The sequence below is a fragment of the Vanacampus margaritifer genome, chromosome 13, assembly GCF_051991255.1.
Source record: "Vanacampus margaritifer isolate UIUO_Vmar chromosome 13, RoL_Vmar_1.0, whole genome shotgun sequence".
Taxonomy (NCBI): Eukaryota; Metazoa; Chordata; class Actinopteri; order Syngnathiformes; family Syngnathidae; genus Vanacampus; species Vanacampus margaritifer.
The window spans coordinates 15513381-15537238 of NC_135444.1; the positions used below are offsets into that span (position 1 = coordinate 15513381).

At 38.7% G+C, this 23858-nt stretch overlaps 2 protein-coding genes across 3 annotated transcripts; one reads left to right on the top strand and one right to left on the bottom strand.

Annotated features, from left to right (window-relative positions):
• Positions 1 to 1415: 1415 nt before the first annotated feature.
• On the bottom strand, positions 1416 to 18447 carry uap1 (UDP-N-acetylglucosamine pyrophosphorylase 1). 2 transcript variants are annotated; one of them, XM_077584372.1, is made up of 11 exons: positions 17319 to 18447; positions 15920 to 16219; positions 13030 to 13234; positions 10921 to 11096; positions 10653 to 10825; positions 6742 to 6935; positions 6532 to 6672; positions 4972 to 5160; positions 4788 to 4829; positions 2922 to 2988; positions 1416 to 1874 (listed from the first exon to the last, which is right to left on the bottom strand). In XM_077584372.1, the coding sequence occupies exons 2-11, from the start codon at positions 16203 to 16205 to the stop codon at positions 1782 to 1784; spliced, it is 1566 nt and encodes a 521-aa protein (XP_077440498.1). In that variant the 5' UTR covers positions 16206 to 16219; positions 17319 to 18447; the 3' UTR covers positions 1416 to 1781. The 2 variants fall into 2 exon arrangements, with proteins under 2 accessions (XP_077440498.1, XP_077440499.1); XM_077584373.1 differs by lacking the exon at positions 4788 to 4829 and having other exon boundaries at positions 17319 to 18446.
• Positions 18067 to 23769, top strand: ubxn6 (UBX domain protein 6). The gene is made up of 11 exons (XM_077584374.1): positions 18067 to 18240; positions 19145 to 19302; positions 19377 to 19441; positions 19520 to 19642; positions 20208 to 20305; positions 20386 to 20461; positions 20576 to 20660; positions 20745 to 20964; positions 21027 to 21157; positions 21608 to 21756; positions 22714 to 23769. Exons 1-11 carry the CDS (start codon positions 18158 to 18160, stop codon positions 22837 to 22839), a joined length of 1314 nt encoding a protein of 437 aa, XP_077440500.1. The 5' UTR covers positions 18067 to 18157; the 3' UTR covers positions 22840 to 23769.
• The last annotated feature ends 89 nt before the right edge of the window (positions 23770 to 23858 follow it).

Below are 23858 nucleotides of genomic sequence, written 5' to 3' on the forward strand. Positions count from 1 at the left end.
GAAAGCTTTCTTTCCTGCCCTGAAAAGAGTCTTTCTTTTTGACAGCCGCTGGAGCTTCAAGGTAATGCTTGTGCTGCTTTACAAGAAGAATCTTAGAAAAGCATCCAAGATGAGATTCAGATGCGAGATCTTTTTTTTTTTTTTTTTTTTTTTTAAGTATTATGACTCAGAATCCAGTTTCTCAGACGCAAATAGTTAAAGCAGATGTGCAAAGAGCGTGTCGTCTTACAGTGGCATCATGCAAAGACATTAGTTATACATTATAAAATCATCAGAATGGCTTCATCCAAAAATGCAAACATGGTTAGGTTTCACAACCTAACAATGACTCACTTCACAATCTAGCTGCCATCAATTCACGTTGGTTTTATTGCAGTAGGGACAGGGGTCAGCGACCTTTACTGTCAAAAGAGCCATTTTACACCAAATAAATAAATGTCTGGAGCCACAAAACATTTTAACATTGTGATGAACGAAACACTGTACTTGTTATTGTTGGTTAGTGTAGTTAATCTAATGCAGTGAGAGCCCAAAAGCTGCTTAGAGTCTATCAAATACACACACGTGAATTTTCTTACCTTTTTTTGGTTTTACTTTGGTTTTTCATAAATTTCTAGACTTTTCTGCCATTCTGTCAAGTTTCTGACATTTTTTAGCAATTTTATGGGCATATATTCATTTTCTGCCTCTCGTCTTCCCTTTTTGGACAATTTATGGCTTTTTTTGTACATTTTATCTGCCTTTTTTTTTGCTATAAATTTTTTGACTTTTTCTGCAATTTTGTGTTAATTTTCAGGATTTCTTCTTTTGTTTTAGAAATCTTATTTGATCTTTTACTTTTTTAATATTTTTTTTCTTGCCTTAAATCAATTTTTCTTTTTGGGGGCAATTTTGTAGACATTTTATTTTTTGTTTTGTTTTAACTTTTTGAGCATTTTCTTTCTTGCCTTTTCTTAAATCAATTTTCTGACTTTTCGGCAATTTTGTGGACATTTTATGGTCATTTCCTTTACCTCTACCTTTTTTGACGTTTTATGGTCACTTTTTAAAACTTATCCATCCATCTTTTGTCTCTTTTTCTGACAACAACAAAATGGACTGACATTTTTTAAATATTTGATTAAAAAATTAATCCAAATAATTAATCATTGAAATATTTAATCTAAACAATGAAAATAAATATGTAAATTAATAAATTTTTTTATTATTATTTTTTTCTTTCTAAAGAAGTGCACAGGGAGCCACAGGAGAGGGACCAAGTTTAGTGCTTAAATGCGGACAGAAACATATTATCGTTAATGAACGGCCAAATTAATTAATTCGGATGCCCGTTTTCAATAGGTGGCAAACGCCCCCTCAACCACCCACTTTGTACGCCACTGCTGGTCGCCACAAAAAAGACCAATCTTTCAAAATCAGTTTCTTCTTCTTTAATATCCATCAATTTGAGCTGAGCAATGTTCCACCATTAATTATTAGAAGAATATCTCCCACATCCTGCCATGTACATGATTCATAAGCCAGATCATTCCACTTCCAAAGTGCTATAAAAATCACTACGTAAACTTGAGCAGATGTGAAATATGTAATATATAAAAATAAGTCTCATCAGCAAAATAAATAGATGCACCGGACCCACAAGCTCTCTTCGCAAAGGACTGCCGTTCATTCGGTTGCTTTCAGTGCATGCGCATGGACGTCGTTATTGCACGTTGATGACATCACAGCTTATCCCCGATGAACACAAGGGTTGGTGTCTTTGGATTGGTCCCCCTCGCCGCCTAAACGCCGTTCTTGACCAGCTCGTGGACGCCGCTCTCGTCGATGATGAGCGTCGGGTGGAAGTCTCGATCTTTCACTAGCGCTTCCAGACCCTTTTCGGGAACAATGTCGTTAGGATATAAGCGGATACATTTTGAGTTCAATGTTGATAAATGTTGTGTGCGTCCGTTAAGTTCTGCCCAGTCAAGTCTGTTTTGTACAACTAAATGCCGCCGCTTAAGCGCTTAACCTATTATATTTAGACACTATAAAATCCCGAAAGAATATTTTTGCCATTCCGGTACACTCTGATGTGGTCGCACCACAATGTGGTGTCGACACAACTTCACAGAACATAGTTGAGTTTTGTACAAATTAGGAGTGTCAAAATTAGTGCGTTAATTTAAAGTTCTTTTAACACCACAATTTTTTTTTTAAACGCACGATTAATGATCGCAACACAGCACACGTCCACGTCGAAAATTTTGCAGTAATAAATGGAATAATAATGCATTGATTTGTGGATGTTATGTTTTAGAATTTTAAAAATGTGCAGAATTTCACAAGTTACTTCATGTTAAAGATTAGATAGCTCTTAATATGAAAAGAAAAATACACTGAGCTGTTACTAATGTCTTACAAATGCAATTATGCCATCTAGTGGCAGAAATATGACCTCAGCACAAATCCATATCACAGTTATTTGTAACAGTACAGTACATCTTTTTAATTTTAACTAAATTTTATGAATTATAATTATTATAAGATGCAGCCATATTTCTATTAAACATTTTTTTCCACTTTTAGAAAAAATATTTTATTGTACATTTTGAACAGATATAAAATTTGTGATTAATCATGAGTTAACTATTGAAGTCAAGTGATTAATTACGATTAAAAAAAAAATCCCCTGACACCCCTAGTACAAATAAAGGCCTCCGCCATCTGCAGTTGAGTAAATAAACTCAACAAATGTCATTACAATTGGTGGAAAATCTTTCATGTGTCTTTCAGAACAATTAGTGTTCAAAGTATCCTCCACAATGTTTTACTTCTTTTATTTTGTTAAATTCACTTTATTCCGTTTTACATTTAAAAATGCAAAAGAGGAGCAAATGTTTCTTATTTGTACAACATTTGCGTTTAATAGAAGGTCTTACCTCCCCCCCGTAGGAGACCAGCGGGGAGATCTCACATTTGATTGGCAGGTCGGTTCCGTCCTTCAAACTGGATGAGGAGGGAGAGATAAAAAAAAACAAAAAAAAAACAAGGAGTGTCACCGAATTGTACGCAAAGAGGCTGCGGCTCCTCGGCGCTCTGTGATGATTTATTTTGAAAAAGTTGATGATCACAAGGAAGGAAGGAAAAGTGATTAGACGTCGGATCACAGGCTTGCATGTCTCCCACCCGCGCGAGTGGGGCATGCCGCCACAGCGCCCATCATTCCATTTGTTTTGATAAAAGACAAATGACAAGAGGAAACAGTAATGAACATGTTAGCAGTTCCACCCAACATGGTGGGAAGACTGAGAGGGAGAGAAGACGGATGATTGAGGAGAAAGAAGAGCAATCATACTTGAGCAAATTTCCACTGAAGACGAATTCAAATTGGGTTTGTTACGGTCGACGAGAGCTGAGCATGCAGCACATGCCAATGTCGTGCTCTGGTGCCGTTTTCGCTGCGGTTGCGTTTGATTTCAAAAGCGGCAATAAACAAAAGATTTGAAGTAAAGTCGAAAGTGGATTTGATGTTTTTGCCATGCAGTACAGTTCAGCAGGCTTTGGAACGCGACATCCTCACCTAGCTATGTTTTAACTTAAACAAATACTAATAATGAGGTCATCCTTTTTTCTTTTTGCAAAAATGATTTTTTTTCCTCTCGCATAAATCATCTCCTCATGATGCAAATGGTTAAAAATTTTTGTGTTTCCTGAAAAATCTTTTTTAAAATGACTTTGGCGATTCATTTTAAGAAGGTGTCGATAAGGACAAAATACTGCAAAACTTTCAAATACTCTGCCTTTAATTCAGATCTTTATTGTTTCTAAGTGTAAAGGGATTAAATAAAAAAGTTATATTATTCGTTATATATTTTGTCAATTAAATCGACCATCATTTTATTTATTATTTGTCTTTTTTAAATAAATATGTTATTCATTGTTTTAGATCAAATGATAGTGTTTGGCAATATCTGAATTTTTTTTAATGTATTTATAAATAAAAACATTTTTTTAAGTTAAATAAAGAAGGTATTTTATTCATTATATATTTTGTAAATTAAATGGAGCATCCTTTTATTTATTATTTGTCATTTTTAATAAATATTTTATTCATTGTTTTGAATTGCATTTATTTATTTGACGTTCATGCTCTGATTTAAAATAGAACTCAGAAGTTGCTGATCAGTTTCTTAGTAATTGAGTAGTTTCGAAGTAGTCATTTTCAAGTATTGATAGGTGAGTACCAATACCGATACCAGGCTGATACCCAGACTTATTTCAAGCTATCGGTACGGCTGACATCTTGTGGCCATTTTACTTTCAGAAACTACAAATTAGAAGAATAGAAAATCACCATTAATTGTATGTAATTTTAATGAAAAATGCTATATTGGGATATCTCGTTCTTTCTTTAAAATTATCTGTCACCGCTTTTTAGGGACATTTTATTTATTCAAAGTTTTATTTATTAAAAGTACTAGTCCATGCAACATCCCTAATTTGAAGGAATACTTTTTACTTTGACTTGAGTCATACTATTTTGTAAAGAAAAAGCATTCTTACTTGAGTACAATTTTTGGCTCCTCAGCCTACGGAACCTCTGGTTTCGTTTCATTTCATCGCTAGTTGTAAGACTTCTTGGCACCCTTCTCGTGAGGTCACAACTTTTGACTAAAAACCAAAACTGCACACGCTACCAAAGTGGAGCAAACTGTACTTGCTTGGGGGGAAAAAAAAGCGGCGCTTAAAGAAAACCAAAACCATCTGCATGCACTCAAAACTGCCAGGGGGGGGTGGATAATTACTTTCTGTTGCCATCATCTGTGACAAGGCCTGCTGCTCCAGCTCTGGAAACATTTGGCGGTGGGGGTTGGGGGGGGGGCAAGATCAAGGATGAGGGAATGGCACAGTGAGCGCGTGAGGGGTGAACACAAACACGCACAAAAATTGCACAAACGAGGGACGAAGCGGAGCACGCCACGCGCTCACCTGGGGATGGCGGGCACGCGCGTGCCGTTCTCGTCGATGAAGTGGCCGCCGGCGTTCAGCACCCAGCGGTGGTGGAGGGACATGAGGGCGTGTCTGGCGGTGGTGGGCGTGTCCTTCCCGTCTTGGCGGTCGGCGTTCTTCAGCGGGGAAAACTCGTCTTCCCTCAGCACCTCGTAGACTACAAACGTCCTGTTGACAAATAAAAAATAAAAGTATAGTTACTATTATTTCTATTAGTTTTACATTTTTCACACTTTTGTTAACAAGAGTATGAAAACCTAGATTTTTTTTTATTGTATTAGAACAGATATAAAATTTGTGATCAATCGTGAGTTAACTATTGCAGTCATGCGATTAATTACGATTAAAAATTTTAATCGCTTGACGCCCCAAATTTTTTAATATTATTTTATCAAAAAAAGAAAAAAGATTATTAAAAAAAAATAATAATTAAGAAAAGTTTATTAAAAATTAGGGGCATCAGGTGATTAAAATTTGTAATGGGAATTAATCGCATCACAATTAATCACTAATTTTATATCTGCTCTAAATGTACCCCAAAAATGTATAAGCTTCCATACTCTTGTTAACAAAAATGGAAAAAAAAATTTAACTAATGGAAATAGTTCAAATTAATTTTTGACGTCTATTGCTGTTAATGGCAGTGAATGAGTTAATTTTGACCACAGATTATCCTTTATCTTGACAGTGGATGGTTACGTTAAAGGTAGCACAGGTTGTGTTTAAGGAATAAACATAAGTACATGCATTAAATTAAAGCATTTACAGTCATTTCTGGACTATAAGGCACACCTGACTATAAGCCGCGCTAGCTAAATTTGGGGAATACTCGAGTTCGTTACACATATAAGCCACACCCGACTGTAAACCGCAGGTGTTTTAATGATACCGCACCGGGTTCCCGCTACTTTCTTTTCTAGGGCGCAAATGGTCCTGCTCTCGTTCTGTCTCTCCTACTGTATTTGGGATCACTTGGTTTGTTTTGCTCTGCCTGACGCTTCCTTTATAGTGCGCCCCCTTGTGATCTGATGGATAAGCCGCACCTTTGTATTAGCCGCAGGGTTGAATGCAAGTGAAAAAAGTAGCACGTTATAGTCCAGAAATTACTGTAATAAATGTTTGCGAATGACATTCAAAATATATGTTCATTTTTTTCCATTTTAAATTATGCAAGTAATTAACTCATTAAAAAAAGAGGAGGATGAGAGTGTGCGGTGGATCAAAAAATGTTGAAGACGTTCTCATAGCATTAAATGTCCAAAGAATTAACATATAACAGGTGCGCTTTAAATTTGGTGGGCAAAAAAATGTTGATTAAAAAGCCTTTTTAATTGATGATAAATCAAAATTCTAAGATGCAATTAATCTGATTAAAAAATGTAATCGTTTGACAGCCCTGCTAAAAATTAGTGTTGTTCAACAACTTTGACAGAGAGGCCTTAATAGATCAACGAGGATCACAACGTGGCTATGTAAATCCAACTCCAACCATATTTGCAAACCTTGGCATAATCCAAGAGACAAGAAAGTGTTGCTTACTTGGCAAACTGGAAGATGTCAAAGACAAACTTTTCCATTTTAATTCCATTGGGTTTTTCAGGGGTGACGAGTTGACCCTGCTGATCCACAAACGGGATCTTCTTCTGGGCCACGTGGTGCTGGAGCTTTGGTTCGTACTTCCTGAAGGAAGAGAGCAACAATAAAAGTATTTTTGCCGCAAGTGAAGCAAATTGAAGCGGGCTTACTTACTCTACGATGTCTTTGAGGAAGGAGAAGCTGAAGAAGTGATTAGCTACGTTGCCCGCGTTAAACATGAGGCGGCCGTCGGCGCTGCGCTTCTCGGCCGTTGCCAAGGTGATCTCGCTGTACTCCACCACCTGGTAAAGTCCGTCGACCTTGCACACCACGCCAACGGCCTCCGTCGGATTGCTTTTCTCCACCACCTGGAAGGGAGATCCAGTCGGTTAGTCTATGGTGCATCTATGGAAGACCATTCAATAATAATAATAATAATAATAATAATAATAATAATAATAATAATAATAATACCGGTAACAATAATAATAATAATAATAATATTGTTTTTTTTTAACTGCCAGAAGTTAGAAGCCCATTTCTGCTAGTGGATTTTTTGGGGGGCACAAGCCCATTTCTGCTGGTGGATTTATTTTATTTATTTATTTATATATTTTCATCAGAATCCCCTTTACGCCAGTGTATTTTATTTACTGTCAGAATCCCGTTTCTGTCAAAGTATTTTTTTTGTATCAGAACCCCGTTTCAGTCAAGAGTATATAAATCTTTTTTTAGTTTCAGAAGACCATTTCCCTCAGTGTATTTTTTTGGGGGGGTCAGAAGCCCATTTCTGCTATTGAATTTATATTAAAAAAAAATTGGGGTCAGACTCCCTCCGTTTTTTTTTTTTTTTTTTTTTTTAAGTGTCAGAAGCCCGTTTCTGTCAGTTTAAAAAAATAAATAAATAGGACCCCGTTTCCGCCAGAGTATTTTTTTTTTATTTATTTTTTTTTTGGGTTAGAAGCCCAATTTAGCTAGTGGATTTATTTGTATTTTTGATTTTTTTTTGGCTGATAGAATCCCCTTTTCGCCAGTGTATTTTATTTTATCTTATTTTTTTTGTGTCAGAAGCCCGTTTCCGTCAAAGTTTTTTTTTTTTTTGCGTCAGAACCCCGTTTCAGTATGAATATGAGTATATAAATATTTTTTTAGTTTCAGAAGACCATTTCCCTCGGTGTATTCTTCTTTTTTTTTTGTATCAGAACCCTGTTTCCACCAGTGTACTGTTTTATTTTTTATGTCAGAATCCCTATTCGAACAGTGTACTTTACTATTTCTTTTTTAAATGTCAGAAGCCCGTTTCCACCACTGATTATTTATTTCCCCCCTGGTGCAAACCAGGCATTTAAGAAAAATTGAAAGTTAATGGAATAGTTGTAAGGGGGACAGAAAAAGGTTTGCACAAGTATACAACACCTTCATAAAGTGAACTTTTTGATTCACGTTGAGTGTGACCTGGAACGCCACTTGCCGAAGGATGGGTTTGCCCTGGCCTTTTTTTTTCTGGCGGAAAAGGCATTCCAAACCTTTATACAAATATATATAAAAATATATAAAAAATTTAATTGAATGCTAACTTTTGTTGTGCAATTTTCCAAAGCAAAGCATAAAGTTTATTATGTCTGAGCATGAAACGATATCGCAATAAATAAATAAATAAAAAAAGTCTAAACCACATAAGAGACCGAGGAGTGGACTACAACATCTACTACATGGAGTTAAAGCTGCCACAAAAAGATCACATTTCCACTTCTGTGCAAGCAGCAATTTGCATTGAAGGAGAGAAAAAAAAAGTTTGCTGCTGCCTAATGACAGAGTACTGATGACGGGGTTGGTGAGTGTGCCGGGTCATGGCTCGCCGGGAAGCCACATGAACTGCCGAGGCAACTTAATAGAGGGGCTGCATACTGATCCTGAAAACCCGACCGAAACGGCATGCAGCTGTGCGCGCGTTCACAAGATGTGAGATATTACGTTTTGCTCTGCCGTTTGCTGGAAGATTAGGTGACGTGGATGCTTTTGAAGAAATGGTGGAAGCTTAAAAAGGCACATGAAGTCCGGATAGAAACTGCTGATGTGGCGATAAGCTGTCACATCACAGATGTCAGGGGTCCTCCATAGCGAATGAAATTACAGGCAAAATTTCCAAGGACATATTTTGCTTTTCGGGAATTTTTGGGGGCAACACTGCTTTTTAGACGTGCGTGACAATTAAGCTCGTTAAAAAAGTGACATGTAGGCACAGTGCCTTATTTGCCCTGTTAACTCATTCACTGCCATTGGCGGTTCTAGACGTCAAATATTTATTTTAATTATTTCTACTGGTTTAACATTTTTTTTCCACTTTTGTTAACAAGAGTATGAAAACCTAGATTTTTTTTATTGTACATTTAGAACAGATATAAAATTTGTTATTAATTGTGAGTTAACTTGTGAAGTCATGCAATTAATTAAGATTAAAAATGTAATAATAATAATGATAGACTAACATGTTAATGTGTTTTTAAGAACGTCAATTGTGACTAAAATAATAATTGCTTGTCAGTTTTTATGAGATGTTTGGGAGGCTTTGCATGTGCTTGCCTACCAGGAAGCATAAGTCACCGTCTCTATTGACACTGTGTCTCACCCAAAGTCACCACTAATGACAACGAGCGCTATAAAAAAAAAAAAGGATGGATAGATTAAAAACAAAGGGAATGCACGACTGTGGTGCAATATCACCTTTACTACTTCATATTGTTTTTACATTGTCACTTTTTTTTTTTTACTCGTGACTGCCACCTCGGGCCCAAAGTGTAACTGCAGCTGGGAGTGAAGGGGATTGTTTTAGTGAAAATGGCTGGGAGTGAATGAGTTAAACGGCACAATGTACTTTTAACAGTGGTCAACTTCTTTTGCCTCTCATTTGAGGAAAAAGGAAAATGGACTCATTTACTGTTTTAATATTACATTGATTGACTTTTTTTTTTTGGTCTGTGTCTAGAATGTGAAACAATGAGGTGGAAGTGCATCTCAATACATTTGAATATGGCAGAAAAGTAATTTTTTTTAGTAGCACTAATGAAAAAAAAAAAGTTACTCATGTTATACAGATGAACTAAAAGAAGAAAAATACTTTTCAGATGGACCAATTCTTTTTTTACTTTTTTAACACTTGAAACACCACTAGGTGGCACACTAGCCTTTACACTTGCATGACTATCAAGGATTTGCGATAAAAAAAAATAATTAATAAAAAATGTCTACAGTTATTAAAGACTTTACAAGTACCACTATTTCCAATGGAGAAATTCATTTTAAAATACAAACAACTGTTCATGTTTTTGGAACATGTTAGTCACTCGCATAACAGATATTGCGCGCGTAGATCCCCCATTGACGCAGAAAACAGTCATGTCTGTGTGGTGTTGTGAACTAAAACAGTCCGAAACGATTAGGCAAAGAAGGCGTCGCCTTCATTGTTAGCCAATGATGACTCACGATGGATCGGACACTGAATGATCCTCCAGACATAAATCATGTGACTCACTCGCAGCTATATTAGAATGTGACTTAAACAATCCTCTGGATGTATGAAATACATATTTACAGTCACATAAAGACGCTCTAAAAATGATTTGGCCTTTATCTCCACCTGCTGGTAGGTTGTGGGAGGTGCAGTTTTTCCCCATTGGAAATATTTGTTCAAATGAATTGTTTTAATTTGTTGGCGAAACTGCGCAGGCAATGTCTTCAGAGTTTAACATGATAACTCAACTGTTCAAGGAACAGGAAGTTGTTTGCAGAGCAGTACTACCACCAGTGGCGTTATAAAGGTATTTCTGGAATTACAGACTGCGGTGAGATTCCGTCTTCAAAAAATAATCTTTCTCTGTGTCATATACAGAATACTGAAGATTGATGGAATCTGATGGAAATTCATATTGTGCCACTTTTGACCCTGTTTGATTATACAAGTTGGACGTAATATAGTGTCCAGAGAGTGTAAGCCTAAGTATGTAATACCAATGACTAACTGCAAGAAATAAAGACCCTGTTACAAAAAAACAACAACAGGAAGGGAACGTAAGTATAAAACGGACCTTTGCGCCACACTCAGCATCCTTCTCCACACAGAAACCGACAAATGCTGGGTCAGCCACTTTGACCAGGATGTTATCCACACAGTACACATGTATGAACTCAATCCCCCTCCGCTGCATGTCATCCAAGATGCCCTGGTTGCCCAAGGCTCTGTACAGACCCCCGTTTCCGTCTGAAACACAGGAAGAGATTTATTTTATTTTTTATTTTTTTAAACACAAAGTCTACAAACGCAGACACTAAATTGAGTCAACACGTGCAAATTACCAGGGGCCATGGACAGCTTGCATTTACTCTCCAGGATGATCTTGCCGTCGTAGTCCATGGCCGGTAGCATGCCCTGCTGGAAGAAGATGATGTTGCGCTTGTCCAAGCCGAAGTAGTTAAGGCGTGAGAAGAAGTCCGCTGTGGACTCCATGGTCCTGCCGCTGGTCATGATGTACCTGAAGGTGAGAACCAACCAGGTGCGGTGAAGGAACAAAACAAAATGATGTTTGCAATTGTGTGGGCCTTGTTGAAGAGCATGTGATGAACTTCTATTCCAACACATATGAATAAAATGTCTATTTGTTTCTCCTCTACTAGGAAAAAAAATACCACTCAATAGTATATGCACTTGAATAAAATGAATGCCACACCCCAAATAGATGCCTCCTTCACCCGCCAATAAGCAAAATAACAGGAACTGCTACCTGGACGAGGACTGTACAGTTCGACTAGTGCATCGTCCACTTGAGTAAAATAAATGCCACACCTCAAATAGGAGGTGATTTCACATCTGGCGGTGTTAACGTGGCTGTGAATAACTTGATTATGATGTCACGTTGGTTTGGCATCTTTAGACATGTTCATCGTTTACTTGATAAAATAAATGCCCGACCTCAAACAGCAGGTGGTACTACTAGGTGGCTGTGATTACATTTACTAACACATCACAGGTAGATAATCCGATAATGAATGAATGAATAAAATAAATGCCACACTGCAAATAATGCCTCCTGCCGCTTCAACCTTGAGAAAAATAAGAGGTGGTGCTCTACCTTTACTAGGATGTCATGTTTAGATGGGTGTAATAATGTTCACTTAAATTTAAAAAAAAAAATGCCACACCTCAAACAAAAGCTGGTGTTGTGCTGCAACTAACTGTCAGTGCTTACCTTTACTAGCACATCATAGTTAAACGTGTTGGTTGTCCACATGATTAAATAAATGCCCCACCTTGAACAAAGACCTAATTTTTCTCCTCTTAGGAAAAAAAAGTTGGTGGCTAAGATGACCTTGACTACGATGTTAAGGTTAAACAAGTGCAGAATCCACTTCATAAAATAAATGCTGCACCTCAAATAAATACCTCTTTTATACTGCAAATACTGTAGTTGATGATGACACTAGATGTTTGTGATGACCTTTACTAGGAAGTCCACTTGATTAAAGGGTATTTTAAGCCCTTCCACAGTTAACGTTAACGTGTGGGTTGTCCACATGATTAAATAAATGCCCCACCTTTAATAAATACCTAATTTTTCTCCTCTTAGGAAAAAAAAGTGAGTATTTGGTGGCTAAGATGACCTTGACTATGATGTTAAGGTTGAACAAGTGCAGAATCCACTTCATAAAATAAATGCTGCACCTCAAATAAATACCTCTTTTATACTGCAAATACTGTAGTTGATGATGACACTAGATGTTTGTGATGACCTTCACTAGGACGTCCACTTGATTAAAGGTTATTTTAAGCCCTTCCACAGTTAACTATAGGCATATCATGATTAAATCTGACCTTTGACACCATGGCGATGTCATTCTTAATGAAATATTAGTACTATTGCTACTTTTTACTTTTGCGTTTAATCGAGGGGGTCCGCACCTAATGATGTCATAGTGAGCAACCACTCGTTTTCTCAGGTTGGGAGGGGCTGGTGCTTGGAGAGCAGAATGACCTAGAATTTCTCATAGAGGGGCGAATGGAGGAAAACACCACTTTGGTGATGTTTTTGGTGAGGAATTAGCATTTTAACATGGCTAAAAGCTCCAAAAGGTAGATTTGTCATTTTACTGTCCCTTTAACTGCATGCTCTACTCTAAATAGACGCCTCCATTTTCCACTCACCTGGTAGCACCTGCAGTTAAGTCAATAGAAGGCCCTCCCCACCACATGATGAACTATGCTCATTCTCTGTTTCTGTAAACTGGCAGCCATAGCACTTCTCTGCCTTTATGGCATTGTTCAGATTTCTTACTGTCCTTGACTCTGCAAAGAACTTCCTTGATTGCCAATTCCGATCTTGATAGAACCCAGTTAAATGTTGCATTATATGATGCGGGGGCAGACATTTCGGCTTCTGGTTACAATAAACCAGTGAGCTTCAGACTTACCAGGGAATGATGCACTTGCTCTTGTGCTTCTCCTCACTCATCTGCTGCAGCTTCAAAATGCCTTCTGCCTGGATTTGGAAGAGGGTCTTGTGGGATGGAAGCCCCACGTCGTACATGCCTTTGGGGTAGGAGACCCCCAGTCTGGTTCCCTGACCGCCGGCCAGCAGCAGCACCGCCACTTTACCCTTGGAGATGCATTCCAGACCTAAATAGGGGGTGGGGGTGGGGGTTGATTTTTATAACATATAACTTTAAGATTAGATTGTTGAACAAGTCCATTTAAAATGACGTGTTCATGCTTGCGTAGCACAATATCTAATCTGTAAGAATGGTCATAGTACATTTATATTATCTTCATTAATAATTAAAATACAACGGCAACAATAAATACAACTGCACTGTGGCATTGGCATGGGATTTTTATTCACAATTTTTATTGTGGAGCGATATAGCCTTAAAACAAAATCTGATTATTTTTTAAGTAAAATTTTATTTTAAAAGCTTGTTTCCTTTATTTATAGAAAGCGCAAATGACTGACACTATTCAGAACTAAGTTTGGCTTTTTCCCCATTTGGGATCTGTTGGGAGTTCTCCTGATACCAAACTATGAAACAGTTTTCCTGTACCATTACTTTAACAGAAATAGAAATAAATCTATCTTTACGCATCGGGGTGAAAAGAAGGATTTTAACATGTTTTTTCCCCCCTTTTTGTCATATGTAACCAAGATCTTTGACATTTTAAATGTTCAACCATTTAAACATCATAAAATGATCTTTCCGACTGCATGGATGTCCACCTCTTTAGGCCCTGAATACATTAAAATATATGTGAATTGAATATAAACCATCAGAGTTCATAGCAAACACGGTGAATCAGCATTTAGCCGTTATGCTGCATGCCAATGTCATAAACTACCAATAAAACTGAAGTTAGCCTTATAACGCTTTTAAATCCAGATTTTTTTTTTTAAAAATCAACCCCCCCATAATTACTTTTAAGGTATTTTCAAGCTTTTCTATGATACATTTCCCCAAATTTTGTAGTTGCACTATACATTCAACATATTACTTTTTATTTCTTGACTTGACTTTTAAATGGCTTCAATTATTTTGTTTGTAAATGCATTTGAATGCTGTATTTTTAACTACGTGGAGCACACTTGTGTACTTGTACACACCTTGTGTATGAAATGCGCTATGTAAATAAAGCTGCCTTGCCTTGCCTTTAGTGGTCTTTTCTCATGTAACAGCACAGGTGAGGCATGCCAATGTCGACAAAATATACAATTTGTAGCTTGGAGGCACACATATTAGGTCAAAGGTTTCCATCATGTTGAGAAATCACTGCTTTTGCAACATTTAAATGAAGTTGCGTTATTGGGAAGAAAAAAAAAAGTTGTTATTAAAGCCTGTAATTTCGCCAGTTTGGCTTTTGCAAACTGGCTCCACTCTGTTCACAATCATCAAGTGATTCTAATATTTGGACTGACACATCATTTTATTGTTACACAGCTTTGTATAGGATCTCATGAGTCTGTCGAGTGTGTCATTTTGGTATGTATTACAATGTATCACTGTCAAAATGCGCCAAACAAGGAGAAAAAAAAAAGACCCAATGAGAGATGAACTGACATCGACAAGTTTTTTATTTTTTTTATGAAGCTGAAGGCCTTTATGGATTCATAAAGTTTATGGCCGCTTTGCTTTATCTTACGTAAACGTCTCCTGTGTGACTCAATTTGCAGTCCTTCCTTGTCTTGTAAAAAAAAAACCAGTACTGTAACTTGGGCGGACCTGCTAGACTTTGACTAGCCACCCAAACCTATTTACACACGCATACCGTACGATTTGCTTTAGCTGGAGCACAATGACCTCATTAATGAGTGCCAAAAACAAACTTTGTCTACGTCAGCGACAAAATGAAAACCAGATGACCACCACCGTAACTATCCTCCACCCCTCTGCTGTCATCTTCCTGCTGTGAGGGAAAAACTTAACGGACCAAAGTAGGCAGGATTGCGCAATGAAAATAATGAACACAAGATTACTTTTGGGGGAATGAAAAAAAAAAAAAAGGATTCTGTTCAGTGACATCTATTGACATCTCTTGCACCCATAGAATATAAAGTAAATTTTGACATTACATTTGAAAATTAAAATTTCCTTCAGGCGCAAATTGTCACTATCATAAAATCTTTTGTAAATGTGCATGCGATGTTTTAACATTTTAAGATGTGTATAACAGTAAAATGTTAATCACTGGATAATAAATTGTGCTATACAAAATAGATACACAAAAGCTGTAGTTGGGTGAGTTATTGAAAACGCACAGCCTGGTTGCAGTTACTTCTCGAGCCATGCAGTTTAGCAGCTTATTTTATTATCTTAAAGCCGCTGAATACAGAAAATTGGGTTTTGAATCGCTACCGAAAAATGAAACTGCACACTCCTGTCTTCACGCACACACTGCGCACATTCGCAGCATGAGAGCGGAAAATTTTTAACCCGAATCCAGTCTGAAAATAATTAGCCAGAGGCTTGCAGGAGTACCCATTGTGAACAGCTAAAGTGTTAATCTACTAATTAGAAGATGTTTCAGTCATAAGTGGTCAAATGAGGAAGCTATTGTAAAGATATTTTTGCGCAAATTGTTACATAGAGCAGATTTAGGTTGCTGAACATCAAAAATTTTTTATTTATCAAAAAGTGTCTTTATATCCACATAGCATCATAACATAATTTCTTAAGTCATTTTTACTTATTGTTAACATGACCAAAAAAAGCTTGTTTGGTATCAAGAGAACACAAAAAAAGAAAATCTATGAGCAAAATTAGTCTTGAAAGGAGGATCGATGCAATAAAAAAATTAAAATAAAATCTGGATTACCTTTCTGCTCCCAGCGTTTAAGACTTCCCCTGTCCCTCGTCACGCTACCCAGCACGTCCTGGGGTACCGGATCCATGCGGGCGTCCATCTTCTCGTTCTTGCCTCCTCTGCCGGATGACTCCATGGCCCTCTTGAAGAAGCCGTTGACCTCCTGGAAGTCGATCCCCTGCAGCTCCAGGTTCAAGGAGGCGCGCTCATCGGGGCTCAGCTTGTCCCAGAAGTGCAGCAGGTGAGACTGGCCGGCCTCGGTCAACCTCCGGGTGAGTCCGCTGGCGTTCGGGTCCATGGTCGGTAATGGGTCTGGTAACAGAGAAAGATGGTACGAACTGTTTATTAAGTTACAGCTCATTTTATTTTTAACAGTCATGCATGAGTAAAATAAAATTATTCAATGTTAATAACCATCAATTTTCTATACATATGATCCTTTTGGGTGGTGTGTGAGCTGGAGCCAATCCTATGTGACTTTGGGCAAGAGGCAGGGTACGCCCTGGACTGGTTGCCAGCCAGTCACAGGACACATAAAGCAAGCATTTACACTCACGTATGGACAAGTCTAAAGCAAACCTAACATGCATATTTTTGGAAAGTGGGAGGAAGTCAAGAGTTTCTACACAAAAGATTCCAACGCCGAACTTCAGAACTATGAGGCATACGGGCTAATTAATCACTGGTCCCTAATACAAGGGCATGACATGTAGCCCTTTGCCAGTTCAGAGTGAGATAACATGCACCCAAGTTCAAAAAAGAAATGAGGAGGAATAAGCAGGAACAGATATTACGTTCAGAAAAAAGAACAGTTTGATTAAAACTTCCATGACTCCTACAAATAAAAAGTATTGAAGGAATATCAAAACAAAAAAGATTATATGGGGCACATACTGTGCTTTAGAAGCACAGTGACATTTCTGGTCTGTTTTGTAGCCTTTATGGTTGGTTGGTTGATTGATTGGTGGGTGGCACACCCAAGACTTTTTACATCTTGAACTGAAAAGACGAAGTGAAACATTAAACCTGTTAAAGTAACCTGCTGACTCACAAAACCTTAATGCATCAGTATCATCAGCAATTTACAACGAATGCCATGTATGGTGACAGCACAGTACTCGTTACAAAACAGTAGACACCTTTTGGACATATTTTCACACTTTAACTTTCTATTAGGCTAGGTTAACAATTCGAGCACAGTGTACGCAATGGAAATAACAATCGTACGTTTAAATGTGATTGAGGGCTGATGACAAGTTTATTTTTTAGGCTAAAATGTGTCAATAAATAAGATAAACATTATCACTTCGATTGCAGCAGCGCAGCAGAGTCGGGTAATCATCTAGCATGGTTAACCGTAGAATAACTCAATTAACACATGAAATATTCGTCAATTCTTTTTATTACTCACCTAGTGGGAGTGTCACTCCTGTGTCAGACGACGTTTAACGCCACAACTGAGGCTTTCTTGTCCGGGTTTGAACGCCTCACACACAACCCGGACACCACCTCCTGATACGTCACGCCTGACGTGGCAGGCGAAGATCCAATGCTGCCTTCAGGTGATCCTCGTAAATCCCAAAACAAATTTTAAAAAAATAGAAGATGCCGCTGTTTTGTTGTTGTTTTGCAATTGTTCCACGTGGATCTTAACTGCCGGTTCGTAACCTACGCCGACAACAATACGCGTAGCTGTTTAATGGCAACCCTACTCGCAGGCTTCACTAAAAAGAATGCTTCCATTTTTTTTAAATTGCTTTCTCATTTTCCACATATCACATTCGTCACTTTTAGACTGAGCATATTTAATTGAACATTCACTTTACACAAAACGGGATGCATCACATAATAGTATTTGCATCGAGAATGTAGTGCTTCGATAAAAATCAATTCGATACCAGACTCTTTTATTTTACATAAGCATATACCGTGCGAATACTTGAATATAATTTTAATTTATATTAAAATGATCACATCTAATAAAACGTGTTTAGAAATGTCTACGCGACAGTGGCAAGGCTCGTAAACAAAGCGACCTTCGATCCCCCATGACGAGTTTTGAAACGAGGACGAAAGTGCAGATCGAAACTCGGCCCCATGGTGGCAACACTCACAAAGAGCCGAACCGGAAGTAGTAGTCTCAATGGATCGCATTGTCAAAATTACCGCAGAAGAAGAAGCTGATTTGTTGACATCCTCCACCCAGCTGACAGTCCCTGTCTGTCTGTCGTTCTCGCCTCCCGAAAAGAGATGAAGAAGCTTTTCGATGGCCTCAAAAAGGACATCAAATTTAAATCGGCGGGCCCTGGGAAGAAGCTAACGGAAGAAAGCAGGTAAATAGCGAACTTTCCCCCCCCCTACACTGGCACACTCCTCTGTCGCGTGAGATAATCGTACAGCTCGTTAGCGCTGCATTCTAAAGAGTTCATCGATCGACTTTTGTTTATATTTTATGTTCGCGTGGTACATCTCATTTAACATGAGCTGTAGTAGTTAGTTTTTATGGAATGATGCAGTCGGAGCAGGCTCTAATTTCAGGCTGGCGTGGCTAACGGTAAATCCCACACAATCTTATTAGTCATGTGACCACACTTAACACTGCTTCTTATATTTAAAGAGATAGGAAGTGCACGCTTATCTGTACCATGGCAAAAAAGAGGAATTTATCATGCATTCCGTTTTAATTTGACCCACTGTTTGAACCTGCTGATGACACTCCTCAATGGCCACTTTACTCTGAGAACGTTTGACTTCAAAATGTGGTCAGAGTGATGAAGACAACTGTTTAAATGCCAATTGTAATTGAAGCAGAAAATAAATAAAATAATTATAATAAATAATAATAATAATTCTAGTTTCTACTCATGGAGGCAGCAGTGTAAAAATTGCATTGACAACTTCACAAAGCAATCAGTAATGTGTGTGTTTGTGTTATATAACGCAATTCTGCATGTCTAACAAAACTCACTGCAGCTCTGCTTACCTTTTTGTCTTTGACATTATAGCAGGGGTGTCGCACCCGAGGAAGATGTGGGTGTGTCTTTATGATAGTGTTTCAGACTGTAATCCGGCCGTTGCTTGAAAGTTGAAAGCTTCATACAGACATATTTTCAGAAACAGGCAGATAAAATATTTACTTGGTTGTGTAATTTCACACTTAACGGGCACAAATATGTGTGGACTATACAACCAATTTTACACGGTATGTCTCCTTTCTGCATTCCACCACAAAAAAAGCGCACCCGAGAAAGGGCAGAAGAGCTCCGGTAGCAAGCAGCATCACCGCGATGCTCCCAGCGAGGGATCCCAACGGGCGGGAGCCGCAGCGCTGGCCAGGGTGGAACAGCACCAGCGGCCAAAGGTCCACACCTCCCAGGACGCCATCAGGAACCAGGGTGAGGCATACGTAAATGTTGTTGCATATGTTATAAACGTACCTTAGCATGAACATGTTTCTGCTGGCTCACAGTCAAACGAGAGTTGGAGGCCGAAGCCGCTGCGCTGGCAGACAAAGACAAGGCAGTGACTGCAGAGGTTCGTTTGTATGTTTGAATCATCCTGTTGAGTCGAACCTTACCGTGTGTTTTGACAAGTTCTCCCCACTACCACCAGGGGACAGAAGTCGTCGCGAGAGAATGTCTCTCGGTGTCTGGCGTGTATTTCACCTGCCCGCTAACGGGAGCCACTCTAACAAAGAGCCAAAGGGATGCCCACCTCAAGGAGGCCATTTTGATGGTACACCTAAAAAGATATTCCCTCTCTTTAACTCTTTCACTGCCATTGACTGCTGTAGACGTCAAAAATTCTTTTGAACTATTTTTATGCGTTTAACATTTTTTTTCTCCCCATTTTCGTTTACAAGAGTATGAAAATCTAGAAATTTCAGAATATTTTTTTTTGTACATTTAGAACAGATATAAAATTTGTGATTAGTCGTGAGTTAACTAGTGAAGTCATGCAATTAATTACGATTACAAATTTGCCCCTTATGCCCCTAATTTTAAAATAATCTTTTCTTTAAAAAAAAAAAAACATCAAAAGATCATTAAAAATTAGGGGCATCGGGCGATTTTATTTTTTAAACGTAATTTATCGCATGACTTCACTAGTTAACTCACGATTAATCACAAATTTTATATCTGTTCGAATACAAAAAAAATCTGTTTTCATACTTTTGTTAACAAAAGTGGGGAAAAATGTTAAACTAATAGAAATAGTTCAAATGAATTTTTGACGTCTATAGCCGTCAATGGCAGTTAATGTGTGCAAAACCCAACTTTTTTTTGCGTGTGTGTTTCAGCGCTTCGAGGAGGATGACGTTGAGGCATCCGTCATGATGTTTCACACGTTCAACAAAGACAAAGAGAAGGTGAAAGCGGCTGTGGACATCATAAGCAAGTAAGATAACTGAAAATGTGATATGATAAAATTATTAGTCGGTTATGCGTGCACTATAACATTTTCTCCTTATTTTCCAGATACGTTGAAAATATTTGTAAGAATCCTTCAGAAGAGAAATACAGGAAGCTTAAACTAAGCAACAAAGTTTTTCAGGTGTGTCTAGCACTTCTAATTGACTGGATTACTGCCACCTGGTGGTTGGAAGGCTACATTACATTTGTATTCTATTAAAGGTTTTCATGTTTTTTGTTTTGTTTTTGTTTTTAGGAAAAAGTGCATTGTGTTGAGGGGAGTCGAGAGTTCCTGCAGGCTCTGGGCTTTATAAGCGTGATGCTTCCTGTCGACGGTCAAGGTAAATCGATTGCCGGGGGACCTTGACCAAACAGAAAAACATATTGTAAATAATAAAAAAAATGAAATACTTCTCTCTCTTTAGAGGAGGAAGAGGAGTTCCTGGTGTTGCCCGAGCAAAGTTCCGACGCCCTTGAGCTGATGAAGGAGCGGCGGGATCGGTTACAGCGCGGCAAGCCCGTCAGAGCGCAGCTGGACCGGCAGGCTCAGGCTTTCCGCGCGTCGGACAACGCAACTCGCTTCGAGCTGCCGCCTGATTTCTACAACCTGAGCGCGGAGGAGATCAAGAGGGAGCAGCAGCAGAGGTCCAAATATGAAGTTTTGCTTTTAGTTTAAGGCTGAAGGCTTAACGTCTCGTGTGTGTCAGGAGTGACTTGGTGGAGAAGAACTCCATGCTTCGTACCAAAGCCATGAGGGAGCGAGATGAGCAAAGGGAGAGGAGGAAGTACAACTACACGCTGCTCCGCATTCGGCTACCTGATGGAAACCTGCTCCAGGGTACATACAACACAACACATTATGCACCGGTGGAACCTCAAGTCGAATACAAATGGTTCTCCGACCATCAGGAAATTGCACAGGCAGTGTTTTAAATAACATTTTAACAGGAGCATGGTGGACTTGCTCACTTTTTTACTCACAACTGCCACCTCTGGTCCAAAGCGTAACTGCAGCCTCGGGGTGAACACTCCACACTGAAGGGAAGATGCAAGTTGACAGGGTCTTTGACCCGAGTCTCTTTATATAGTGCATGTAAATTTGTGGCTTAAACCATAACTATCCTACCACCTACATTTCTTACCCATCTACCTTCTTGACAACCAGTGCATCGTCACATTCTCCTACCACTGACTATCGGTCAGAAGAAATTGTGCAAAAGGCCTTAAGCCAAAAAGCGAAATATTAGCAATTTTTCTGAAGACTGATGTCACACGCATCTGACCTCAGGGACGTTCTACGCCTGGGATCGACTTCCCGTGCTGTTTAGCTTTGTGCGAGACTCCTTGGTGGACGGCTGGCAGCCCTTCGAGCTCATCGCTCCCGGTGGTCACAAGTTGCAGGAGTCTGAGGAGGTGGCTTTGGCTGAGTGTAACCTGGTGAGTGAAGCCAAGAGATGAGATGGAATTTACTAAAAATGTGTGGTATACATTGAAACAACCATGAAAGGAAATAAGTTTTTTTTTTTTTTTTTACCAATGCAGCTTTGCTTACCTTTTTGGATTTGACATGATAGTAGGGGTGTCCCACCCGTGGGGGGATGTGGGTGTTTCTACATAATTGTGTTCCAGGCAGTCTAATTCTGCAGACGGAAGCTTGAAAGTGGCTCTGGATATGCGGCCATCCTAGCTGCCAGGTCATTAGCGAAGAAATTCGGTGCGGATGTGGTTATGTAAATTAGACCCACTGAATGGCTCGCTCAGACATTTTTCGGCTTAGTTTAGTTGGTTAATTCCACCCTTGATGAGTAGAGTAGCCAGATACTCCAGAGAGACAACTATTTGTGTAGAATTTTCCATTAACTCATTCACTGCCATTGACGGCTATAGACGTCAAAAATTCATCTGAACTATTTCTATTAGTTTAACATTTTTTCCCACTTTTGTTAACAAGAGTATGAAAACCTATAAAATGTGATTAATTGTGATTTAACTAGTGAAGTCATGCGATTAATTACGATAAAAAAAATAATAATCGCCCGATGCCCCTAATTTTTAATAATCTTTTCTTAAAAGAAAAAATATTATTTAAAATTAGGGGCATCAGGCGATTAAAATTTGTAATTGTAATTAATCGCATGACTTCACTAGTTAACTCATGATTAATCACAAATTTTATATCTGTTCTAAATGTACAAAAAAATATCTAGGTTTTCATTCTCTTATATATCATACAAAAATGGGGAAAAAAATGTTAAACTAATAGAAATAGTTTAAATTATTTTTTAAAGTCTATAGCTGTCAATGGCAGTGAATGAGTTAATAGTTCTAAAGGGTTGTAAATATTGACCTTAATCTGGAATGTGTCACTAACCCCCGTTCCCCCTTCCCTGAAAGGTGCCCGCAGCTCTTCTCTCATTCGCCTGGGATGCGGCCGTGCAGGCAGACATTGCGGCAGCGGGCGCAAAAAGCTTGACCCTCCTCAAACCGGAGCTGCTGGAGACCATTCGCAACCTGAGCTGAGTCGAGCGGGCGCACTCTCGCCCACGCCAACTTTCCTCCGTGGTTCTGCCGGGGTTGAAACTGCCCCTCACCAACTGACCCCGTCACGCTCGTATTTACTAGTGTCAATCTTCGTCGTCTAACATTCGCTCAATGCACCCAACAGACATATTTATTGACAGCTGTAACAAAGGCTTGCATGTTTGGGTATGTGAGGTCAGTGTCTAATTAGCAGATGGCAAGATGACATTCAGCAGGGTGAAATAAAGCAATATCCTGCTTTTACTGGGACTGGGCATGAAAAGTCTGGTAAATCCTGGGTCTCTCTTGCCACTATGCAGCACCAAATTGTCAACATCGTGCGACAGAAGATGGAAAATTGACATGTTGGAAGTTTAAGGACATTTCACGATGATTCTAACTGCGCCAGAGCCGCATGAGTCAATAAATGAGAGGTGGAGGGGTAAAGGTTATGAATTGTATTTGTATCAAACATCTACTAGAGGATGTTGTGCAAATTAAGAATTAATTATCCCTCAGTCAACAACACTTATTTAATTTACTATCAGTATTTCATTTAGATTAGACTTCATCCTCCAGCTCAGACATAATTCCTTTATTTTGCTAATGTTTTCTTCATGTACATGAACCCATAAACACTCCAGGGGGGGGACGCACCTAGTTAGTTTGGCTTTAATCTGTTTTTGTTTTGTTCCCATCTGGCAACGGATGAAGGTGACAACAAACTACCTCACGTTGTTCGTCTTTCTATCAAATACTGTAATGTAGATATAGAAAGTCACGGGGCGATGTAGTTATTGTCACCTTAACGCTAATTCAAACTATTAAGCCCTAGCATTTCTCCTTTGCCCACCGCGTGTTCTTTGTCAGTTTTCAAAATGCGTGAGCAGTTTTGTCAACCTGTAATAAAAGATTGCTTGCATCGGGAAACATTTGTGAGCCTCGTAACTTCTGAATTAAAAGCTGACAAAAGATTATAGACAGAAAATCTCTCTCACATTTGTGAATTCAACTCTTGT

Coding starts and splice junctions, on each gene's coding strand:
- uap1 (XM_077584372.1), bottom strand. CDS start 16,205: ATGGACCCGAACGCCAGCGGACTCACCCGGAGGTTGACCGAGGCCGGC. Junction 13,235..15,919: donor TAAACGCTGGGAGCAGAAAG/GTAATCCAGATT, acceptor CCCCCTATTTAG/GTCTGGAATGCATCTCCAAG. Junction 6,673..6,741: donor TTCCTCAAAGACATCGTAGA/GTAAGTAAGCCC, acceptor CTCTTCCTTCAG/GAAGTACGAACCAAAGCTCC.
- ubxn6 (XM_077584374.1), top strand. CDS start 18,158: ATGAAGAAGCTTTTCGATGGCCTCAAAAAGGACATCAAATTTAAATCG. Junction 20,306..20,385: donor GCTGTGGACATCATAAGCAA/GTAAGATAACTG, acceptor CTTATTTTCCAG/ATACGTTGAAAATATTTGTA. Junction 21,757..22,713: donor CTTTGGCTGAGTGTAACCTG/GTGAGTGAAGCC, acceptor CTTCCCTGAAAG/GTGCCCGCAGCTCTTCTCTC.